General features: G+C 39.1%; 1 protein-coding gene across 1 annotated transcript; it reads right to left on the bottom strand.

Moving 5' to 3' along the window:
- Positions 1 to 5,134: 5,134 nt before the first annotated feature.
- Positions 5,135 to 6,998, bottom strand: LOC137257497 (uncharacterized). The gene is made up of 2 exons (XM_067794825.1): positions 6,446 to 6,998; positions 5,135 to 5,139 (listed from the first exon to the last, which is right to left on the bottom strand). The coding sequence occupies exons 1-2, from the start codon at positions 6,996 to 6,998 to the stop codon at positions 5,135 to 5,137; spliced, it is 558 nt and encodes a 185-aa protein (XP_067650926.1).
- Between the last annotated feature and the right edge of the window lie 4,023 nt (positions 6,999 to 11,021).

Genomic DNA, 11,021 nt, shown 5'->3' with positions numbered 1-11,021 from the left:
AAGAAATGGTGTACATAATATTAAATGGACTGTGTAAGATGTGAGGAATCGTCACATCTTTCTGGCCTGTGGCAAAGATACTAAGCTAGCTGGCCGCATGGAACTCCGGGTAGGATAGTGCGGGTTTCATAGTCTTCATACGATGTCCTTAAGCAAAATATCACTTTGTCATGGTGACATGACTTTGCGTCCTACATGCTGCGACCTTAGCCAATACTGCCAAAAAAGCCTGAAACCCGTGCATCAATGTAGGTCACCGATGTATTTAGACATTATCATATGTCAGTTCCCATGTCATATTCCATATCAGTCCAGTCGCTGAAAACAACCATTAACTAGCATATGTTACATCATCAGCCATTCCTGCCAATGCCTGGATTAACAATCCCTAGGTTTCAATTGTTCATCTATTAATTTAGTGCCAATTAGGGTCTGGTTTCCCTTGTTAACTCATAACTGTTTTTTTTCACATGTACCTATATAGCTGTCTGTTGATGAAGGAGTAGGAATACACCCCGAAACATCGTGTCCATCACAATAAAGACATCGACATCCATCCAGTTCTTGTCTTCATGACACCTATTATTTGCAAAAACCCAATATTACAAAATGTGCCTTTCTGCAAGTGGACACTATCGTTTTCTTATTGGAAGACATTTTCACGGGAAAGCCTGTAGAGGAGACGACGCAGTAAGGGAGGTAAGTCCAATTTCCTTCCACCCGGGCTGACATTGATCAGCCGGTGTATTGTTAGAGAGCTGGGGCATACAACCTTATGACAGAACTCCGTATTGGCTTTATCGCTCATTATAATAGGTCATGCTAATCGTCTATGACATAAAGGTTCGTTCTGTCAAAGTCATAAACAATCAGATTAAACATAGTAGCATATGATCCGTAAGTACATACATGCAAAGGAGGACTTGGTGACCATGTAACAGAAATAGCTGCATATCATTTGTAGTCATACGCTCCATTGAGTGAAATTTTGTCTTAAAGGCACATTATCACTCCCCACTTCTCTAAAATTCAATATTGCATTTCTCTCATTGACTGTATCAGCTATTATGTGATTTATTCCAAAATAATTGCGTATTAAGATTACAATATGAAATTAAAAGTTTGAATTTGAATTAATGCAACGTTGCAATAATCGACTCTCGCGGCCTCTACCGACCCCTATTTCAAGCGAACCCCATAGAATTATTTCCCTTTGTACGCTCTTTACAAATATCACATAAAGCAACATGTGATTGAGACCAGTGCGGCAAACACTGACAACACCGCGTGTGACATTTTTCGATGCACGGAGCAATCGTTTACATTCCATATGAGGCAAGTGTTAGGATGCTGTTCGCTTCGAAGTTTTAATTTGTATCTTCTAACAATATTAGACCAATCTTTAAAGACTTCTATTGAAAAGGGATTTAAAATAGCATGAATTACTCTATTTTCAATACGTTTTATCTGATGTCCACAATAAATACTGACTGTGTAATCTATGCATTAATAACGTCTTAGAGTTTGATGAGGTTCTTTGTAATCTCTGTACCCACTTTAGTCTTGAAGATATGACATGTTTAATTATTGGAACTGAAACCCCCACGGATTACGGATTTAGAACAACAGTATCTCTTTCTACGTTATTTGGCTTGTCTCGCCATATAAATCTAAAACATTGCTTTTTGAAATTGTATATGAGAAATTCAGGTGGGCGGGGAAGGCAGAAAACAGGTGACTTGGGCAGGAGGAGGGATTATAAAACAGTGATTCTTTTTTATAAGGTGTACGATTTCTTGTTAACCAGATGTTCCTTAAGTGCTTTATTTGTATTGATATTTCTTCATAATTCATTTCGTTTATGTTGTTTTTTTATCCATATCATTATCTAAATTTATTTCCAACAGTTTGTAGTCAGTCTGAGGCAGTCAGATTTCCACTCCCTATATAGTTTGATACGAGATCGTTTCTTGGATCCTATCCATATTAATCTATATTAACCTTTAGACCAGAAAAGCGTGTGAAAGATTGCAGGGTTTTATAGATGGCGTATAAACATTGTTCAGATCAAAACCAGGAATTTGGAAAGTGCCAGTATAGTCCATAATACCATAAATTATTTCCCCTATATCTTTCACAGAACCTGTTTGATCTTCCTGCACTACAAACGGTAGAATGCTTTTAATTCGGTTTGGGATTGCCGCCGCTCCAATATTGTAAGATGAAATATCTCCAATATTTGAAAGTGAAAGAACGCGCCAGTTCTTTAATTATTGTTTTTGGTTTGTTTCCCTTAGGGATACAAGTTATTAAACCTTGCTTTTGTGAAACGGAAACTGTTCCCTTTTCGTAGTCATCATTTAATGAATTAAGTAGAATTATACCTATGTCTTTCCAAAAGAATTTGTAGAATTCCGATGTAAAGCCATCAGGACAGGACCTTTTTCATTTTTCATTCCTTCAAACGCTTTGCTAGTCCGGCTATGGTCAAGTTTCTTTCTGAAGTTTGTTTTTGAGTTTCAGTTAATTAAGGTACATTGTAGTTTTACAAACTTCTTGTAAAGCAATTGGGAGAAGACCTTCAGATTGGTAAAGGTTTCTATAGTAATTTATAGTTTTATTTATAATACTTTCAATATCTTTCAGCATATACCCGTCTGTTTTCTATTTCTGTAAAGGATTTATTTAGGAAGTTCCTCGGTTCTAGTTTCAAGAAGAATGTTGTGGGTTTTCTCCTTTTTCAATTCACGTAGCTTTTGATTTTGTAAGCATTTCTTGTATTTTACTTTTATCTAACCTTAATTTAATATCATTTATACTTTCCAATAAACTAGTCTTTATACTATCCAATAAACTAGTCTTATCATTTATATATGTTGTCTACTTTATCTATGCTTATTTCTAGAACACTCACTTCTTTTTCAAGATCAACTTCCGTTTTATTTTGTATTTTCTTCTTTGTGGAAAAGTAATAAATTGTCTTGGCCTTGATACTTTGTAATAAGGTTGCAAATAGTAGTTGATAATCTAGTGAATACGACATATTGCCATTTTCGTTGACTTCATATTGCTTCAGTGTAGATTTTAAGATCCGGTGGTCGTGAGGGCCAGTCAAGAACCCGAACGTTGTTCTGGGTAAGGAAATCCCTGGTTATTCTTGCTGTATGCGGCCTATCAGTATATGAGATTCTAGCCCAAACCATGACACTTTCACCGCCAAATCTGTCCACTTCCTGTACACAATTTGCAACGAAGCGTTCTTTCCGACGTCGATACACACGTGCTCTTCCGTCGAGACGTCGCTGCATGCAACGTGACTCATCATTGAAGATAACAATTCTCCACCTTTGCAATGGACATGGGAGATGTTGGCCACATCACTGTCTGTATTGTTGCCGATGTTGACGTGTAAGGACAGGTCCTCTCAAAGATCTTCTGGAACGAATGCCAGCCTCACGTAAGTGGTTCCTCACAGTCTGATCAGAAATTGTTCTGAGTCCTGGCACTACCGATGTTGTGGAGGATGCTGTGGTGAACCTGTTCCGCAAATGTCGAAGCCGAATAAACCTGTCCTGAGCGGGCGTGGTCGACCTGACCTGGGACGATCACGTATTGACCCTTGGTGGTGATAGCGATGCCAAAGGCTTGGTATGGTACTCTGTGACACACTAGTACTGAGTTGCCTTGCAATCGCAGACTGAGACTCCCCAGCCCCAAAATGACCAATCGCATTGTTGCGCTGAGCTTCAGTAAGTTTAGGCATTTAACACCAAATTTAAGATTGTCAATTGTCGCAAGAGCATTGAAACCTCTGGATTCGTTTGGAAATGATGCATGGAATGTGCGTACAAAAGGAACGCATGAATTTCTTCCCGTTCACAATTTATTCCATTTATTGAGGAAAACAGATTTTGGTGCGTTTTGGCGAGTTGTCCTCAGTGACAATGGATTCAAACTCGGAAATGTTTGCAGACAGCGTTTACCATAGATACACTGATGACATACACACCAATGATTCAAATTCGAAATGTTACATGGAAAAAGTCTGCTTATGCGTTTCATTTTTTTTGAGTAGTATATTTTCTGTCGTACAATAATGAATTGTTGAATTTTCAAAACCGCCTACCACGATAGGATTTTAGTATTAACTCAGCAACAGAGTTTGGAATCAAAATGCTAGGTGTTATTTTACATTTATCCACAGACAAAAATAAGTTGTGTGACAAGAGGAAGAAACCAAGCCCGGCTTGTTTTAATGATGTAGGTAGTCGCCATGTAGGTTTCTTTAGGTTTAGGGTTGTTGACATTTTTGTAATTAAATGAATTTTTTGTGGGTTCAGAACACTGTTGAAATCACCACACAGATATGTTTCATCATTATCATAATCTTTAATAACGTTTTCAATATGCTCATAGAAGCCTAGAGAATCTTTGTTTGGGCCATAACTGTTAACAATTGTGTAGCTAATTTCTTTTGCCAAGATTTTGAGGGCGACATATTTACCATCTTTATCGCATGTATTTTCTAGAAACTTAGAATCAAAGTTGTTGTTAAATAATATTGCAGTGCCTCTAGCGTTACCTGTACATGAACTAACATTGCATGCGTTAAAACCCCACTGTTTTTTAACTGTTTGAATTTGTTTTGACATGAAGTTCACATCTTGTAAGCAATATATGTTTGCCTTTTTCTATCTATGAACTTCTAAGGCTTTTTTCGTTTAAAATTATTTTGTAGACCTCTACAATTATGACTGATTATTTTCAAGTTAGAAATAGCTAATAACATGTCAAAACATTGATTACAAAACAGTCTCGTTTCCTGTTTACTTGGTTCGGTCCTATTGCGCAACTTAGTGTGATAACCAGTCCAGAATTTTTAGACTTTTTCATTTAACTGGATGCATAGATATTAATCAGTATGATCTGATAAATCTACACACTTGTATATTGCAACACTAAGCTCCTTCTAATCCTAGCAAACACGTCGTAGAGCGTGCTCTGTCGTTCTGCTAGCTCTGACAAACGGAAACCTGGAAATCCTGGAAATCTCAAAACGAGGCTCTGCCGCTAGAAAAGTTTGGCAGTCTGTGACAGAACTGATATTACATCAACTTCATTGTGCGTTACAGAACTAAGCTGAATAAGAGCACAAAAACATATAACAGTTTTAACCAGTGGGTCACATGCATTGTGAATGATTTTACGACCACACCAAACAAGGACAGTCTGTGATTCTATAGTTAAGGTATGCTGCCTGAACCTCGACAAAAATATAGAAAGACGGTGTTATTAAAGTTTAAAATTAAAATTCATTTGTAAATGCCAGTTTCATATGAAACAAGGAATTGGAATTCATTTTAACCAGAGTTGGTTCTGGTGTTAATTTTCACTTTCACACGAATCAGATGAAAAGTAGGTCAATGTCTGAATAGGTTAATGAGACTTACGTTTCGGTATGCAAGTTGTATCTTAAATATCCACGTGCCAATACCTGTTTTTCTAATAAGAAAATGTGGGTAAAAATAAAATATATTGAGTACAGGAGAAATCTGAGTTCGGCTGTAGCTCGCGGAAAGTAGTCAAGTTAATCCTAATTTACGTATAAAATATCTTACTCTGTGTTTGTGCATGGCTAATTGTTTGAAGAAGATTAGAACAGTATGTATGGAAAACTACGATACGGTGTCGCAAAAACAGTGTTGGGATGCGCGTGCTGCACGAGATATTGTCAGACGCGTGTCGTGATTGACTCTCACCTGGATAATTGCTAATCACCGCGAACAGTTGAAAGCAAATCAAAATCCGAAAAGCATGCATCGCCGCGAGGTAAACAAAAAATGTTAAGTCATACTGAACACTAATGTGTGCACTGCCAACAGTTCAAAGCGAATCGCCACACAGTAAAACAGAGGGTGTCCGATCATAATGAGTGAGTGAGTGAGTTACTGAGTGAGTGAATTTAGTTTTACGCCGTTCTCAGCAATCTTCCAGCTGTATGGCGGCGGTCTGTAAATAATCGAGTCTGGACCAGACAATCCAGTGATCAACAACATGAGCATTGATCTGCGCAATTGGGAACCGATGACATGTGTCAACCAAGTCAGCGAACCTGACCACCCGATCCCGTTAGTCGCCTCTTACGACAAGCACAGTCGCCTTTTATGGCAAGCATGGGTTGCTGAATGCCTTTTCTACCCCGGACCTTCAGGGGTCCCGATCATAATGAACATAATTACGTTCACCGGGACAGTTCAAGTCGAATTACCAGACGGTATACAAAGAATGTCCACAGACAATAAACATAATTACGGTCACCGCCATCAGTTTAAGGCGAATCGCCGCTCGGTATACAGAGAATGCACAATTAATATAGCGGCAAGATAAATTTAAGAATCGTGTTACAAATATAAATAGAAAATATTCGATGAATAATATTACTTACAAACATATGGTTGTTTTGAAGTGGTTGTATTTGGAGGTTGGGTTGATTCACCAGTCGAGGCGGACAATTTGTCAGTGATGGCACTGGTCACCGCTGATGGTCGTATACTGGTCAATGCTGACGATTCTGCAGCCGTGTGGTCAGCTCCCCCAAACGAAGCAGCATTTGTTTCGCTGGAGACTGGTGACGGTAATTCAGTGGTTTCACTGGCCGGTAATGAAGATTCACTGGTTTCACTAGGCAGCAACGGTGATTCAGTAGTTTCACCAGGCAGCGATGGTGATTCAGTAGTTTCACTAGGCAACAATGGTGATTCAGTAGTTTCACTAGGCAACGACGGTGATTCAGTAGTTTCACTGTGCAGCGATGGTGATTCAGTAGTTTCACCAGGCAGCGATGGCGATTCAGTTTTTTCACTGGGCAGCGATGGTGATTCAGTGATTTCACTGGTCAGTTCTGACGACGTTGCCACAGTTGAAGCCGTTATATTGGTACTCATTGCTCGGCTAACGCTGGTCAGTGTTGACGGGGGAGGAAGCATCAGTGTTGCCATTCCACCAAGGACTGTGTGTGTTGCAGGTGTAGTGCCTGGCAAACCCGCTATATTTAAACGTGAAAAGAGTAAGTTAGCAAGGTGAAGTCAAAGCCCCGCTGAACTGTGTGTCTGATATGTTGTCCATCACGATGGTACAGTTTGGTGTGTGAGTAAAGCCCGACGTAATGCACGTTTTTAGTGAGTGAGTGAGTTTTACGCCGCTTTTAGCAATATTCCAGCAATAACAGAAAGGGCGACACCAGAAATGGGCCTCAAGCATTCTGCCAATGTGGGGAATCGAACCCGGTCCTTCGGCATTACGAGCGAACGCTTTGACCACTAGACTACCACACCCCACCAATGCAGCTCAAAGCATTATGGTGAAATCCTTAAATACGTGTGTGCCAGGGTGAAAAGGGAAACCATACGAAAACATATTTTCAAAATATACTGCTTCACATTTTTTCACTGGGTCTCTTTTTGTGATAATACAGGTTAGTTAAATTCAGGTTAAAATTAAATGGTAAAATTATACCGTGTCATATTTTTGTGCGTAGAAATATACTCAGTATGTCTTGTGAATCAACACACGGATTAAAGATGTCTTCTTGATCTTTTATTTCAATCAGTTTGTGTATTGTGTCCACAGTCATAAGGAACAGACCGGCTTTTATATGTGAAAAAACGATTAGTTCTTAATATATTTATTTCTATACATGGATGACAAATTTCTGCACATGTAGTTTGTAATTATACCTGTTGGTAGACAGATGTGATGAACGGCAGCCAGTACAGGTATGCACACCTCGTAGATCCCACAAGGCCGATGAGCGCATGCGTGCTTCGCATTCTGAAAGCAATATAATGATTCAGAGATACTTGTCCATAACGGCAACAGAATCGTGTCATGGTCGTCCTTCCTGGGCGATATATGTAGGGACTAAGGAAACCCTCGTGGAGATCTGGTTTAATATTGCTCTTCAGCAACCTTTGCTTGCAGGGCTCGCTGGCTTGGTTGGCTCGTCATCGTAACCCCAAAGTGTATAATAATGTTCATGAACTTGATCACTGGATTGTCTGGTAAAAACTAGATTATTCACAGAAATCCGCTATGCAATTTGAATATTGAACAACTAAATGATCATGACTCATTAAATATTTTAGTTCTCATAAATAAATAAATAAATAAATAAATAAATAAATAAATAAATAAATAAATAAATAAATATATGTCGATCATTACGGTGCGCCATAATATCTGAAAGTTTCGTGCACATGCATCTAGCTGTCTTTCTTACCATGCATAAGGGTTCAGCCGTTCCTTTATACTCCTTATGAACAGGTAAAAAAGGATCGGTTGTTTTCTCCAAACTGTTTCCGAGTTGGCAAAGTAGCGCCGTCTGAAGCCAATAGAAGCTGTCACATGGCCTTGTATATGAACACAAAGCGAAGCATTGGAATTCTGTGGCCAAATTTTGGGATAGGAACACAACTCCTTTTGACATCATCCCCCTCTGCTGAGGGAACGCGCATGTTTGCATGTCAGCACCATTGTTTGTCATTTCCCAAAAAGTATTTGCATAACATATTTCTGAACAAAGCGAAAGAACTAACATGTGGCACGTTCGTGTTAGGTCCAACGTTCTCATTGCTAAAAATACCTTCTCTGGTAACTAGATGACGGCTAAATATGGGGTGTTGAAGTTAAACCAGAAAAAGTCTGTTCCATGCTCAAAACGATCAGATGATAGTTACTGACGTATCGCCAGCTTGCAATACGGGCCAACTTCATCTCACTGACGTATCACCAGCTTGCAATACGGGCCAACTTCATCAAGCTAGAAACCCAGTCGAATAGTTTCTACCAAATATAAAGACATCACATGAAAAACACTCCTGTTCATTGCGAATCACGCCGTAGTTAATCGCACCCTCTTTGTCACTGAAGAAACAGGGTTGATCATTGATTAACACATACGTATGTACGAGCATTATTTTGTTGTTATAGCAACGCCAATATGTACGTATCTGCACGTATCTTTGTGTGATAGCCGTTACAGTCAATATTTCTTAATTAACAGATCAAGGGAACATTTTCTAATCATCCGTCGAATCTTAGAAATGTAAATGCATCCGACAACCCTTCTCCAGTAACGCATGGCGTAACAGCTAAAAGCAGATTCCATTAAACGATTCCGATATGTTACACTGACGCTTAAAAAGTGTCTGTTAAGGAAACAACCTGAGTGCTTGAATAACTTCAATATCCTGTGTCGTTCTTAGTGCAACCATGTACTTTTTTAGCTTTAGAACATACCCGAGACGTCAGTTTTGTTGTACATGCAAATAACGCATTGAATTTAGAAGTGCTGGTTTTCTGTTTCTACAAATGCGGGATTAATAGTCACAATTCACGTGGACTGAACCTAAGAAAGCATTGCGATCGTCAGTTTGAGGTAACAGGTTAGTTTGTTCTTTAACGCTGAACTCAGATGTATTAATAAATATACTAAGATTATTTCATAAATTATTTCATAAATATGGATTTATGAAACATGAAAGAGGGTTGTTTTGGGAGCATGAACATGGGAGAGGCCTTTGAAGATATACACGTACAAAGCGTTCCGATAATAATTTCTATATCTAACTGTAGATGCTATACAAGCACAGCAAATGGACACATGTGAATCAACACATCTCTGACGCTGCGTTCAAGTAGCCTTCATCTCGTCACGATCTCGTCATCTCGTCACGATGAAGGCCCGAGTTCGATTCCCTACATGGATACAATATCATAGTGCAGCCCATTTCTGGTGCCCCTCGCCGTGATATTGCTGGAATATTGCTAACTCACTGTCTGGTGTACGTCGATAGTCTATTGATGATACCATATATTGCTGTGCCTGTGTGACGTTATAACTAAGAGCGGCACGGCATTGTCAAAAGCAGTATGCTCTCTATATTGATTTTAAACTTTAAACTATCTAACTAACATATACTGTTTGTTTGAAGGGCGTCTTAACTTTTGAAAGGAAGTATATATTCAGTGTGTGAATGTGTCCGTTGCTCCACAAGACTTTAAGTAACCGGCAGTGGGTAGGTTTTTTACGAGTGGATGCAGAAATAGATAGTAAATATATAGCCCAAATCTGTTGCATGTGGAATTTTCATCCTGAGTCATTTCAAAATGTATTTGTTCATTATATATTGCTGTTATCGGGTACTTTTTCAAAGTAGCTAGATCAGAATCTGTGCGTCCAAAATACGCAATACCCAAAATATTTGCGTGTTTTTACTCTCTTTTTTTTGCGTGAAAAACGCAGGTTTCTGCGTTAACGCGAACACTGAGGGTACGTCGTATTGCAATCATATGTGTGACCAAGTCTGCCCAACAGATGCTTTTGACCACCCATCACTACCAGCACAGGTTGCCACAGGGTCGTTTCTATCCACGTCAGGGCCCCGTTTTACAAAGCTCTCGTAAGTCTAAGATCTCGTAACCTTTCTCGTAACATTGGTATCTCCTATGTTGCAGTATACGAGGTATGAATTCTACGAGAACAGTTACGAGATCTTTAGCTCTCAAGAGCTTTGTGAAACGGGGCCCTGGTTGTCACATACATTATTATATTTGCAGACATTTATAACAGATCATTTAGACGGGTACATAACGTTTAACAGTACTTGCCTGCTGTTTGAAAGAGAATACTATACAGAAAAATATAGCGTTATGACCCTTTTCGCTATCACAGCGTGGAACACCAGAAATGTGCTTTACATTGTGCTGGGAATCAGCCTTTAATCATTTGTTAATCGGAAAAAAGCTTTAACCAGTAGATACTCCAATGTCCCAGTAATAAGTAGAACCTGTTACTGCACTAGCTTCCTGGGGTTTATAGGGCTGACTCTCCAAGCCGTGGCCTGCTACTCTCACACATATGCATGTCTTAGTGTTGTGCATTATCTCGAGCGCAAATGGAAATCTGATACAGATTTGGGATAGAATACAATACGGCTATAGCTATATAGATGAGATTGTTG

Source organism: Haliotis asinina, chromosome 12, assembly GCF_037392515.1.
Source record: "Haliotis asinina isolate JCU_RB_2024 chromosome 12, JCU_Hal_asi_v2, whole genome shotgun sequence".
NCBI classification, from domain to species: domain Eukaryota; kingdom Metazoa; phylum Mollusca; class Gastropoda; order Lepetellida; family Haliotidae; genus Haliotis; species Haliotis asinina.
The sequence above is the reverse complement of the archived record's forward strand: the minus strand, read 5'-3'. Positions and strand labels throughout refer to the sequence as shown.

Bases quoted from the DNA above. Each gene is read 5' to 3' on its own strand.
- LOC137257497 (XM_067794825.1), bottom strand. From the start codon at position 6,998: ATGGCAACACTGATGCTTCCTCCCCCGTCAACACTGACCAGCGTTAGC.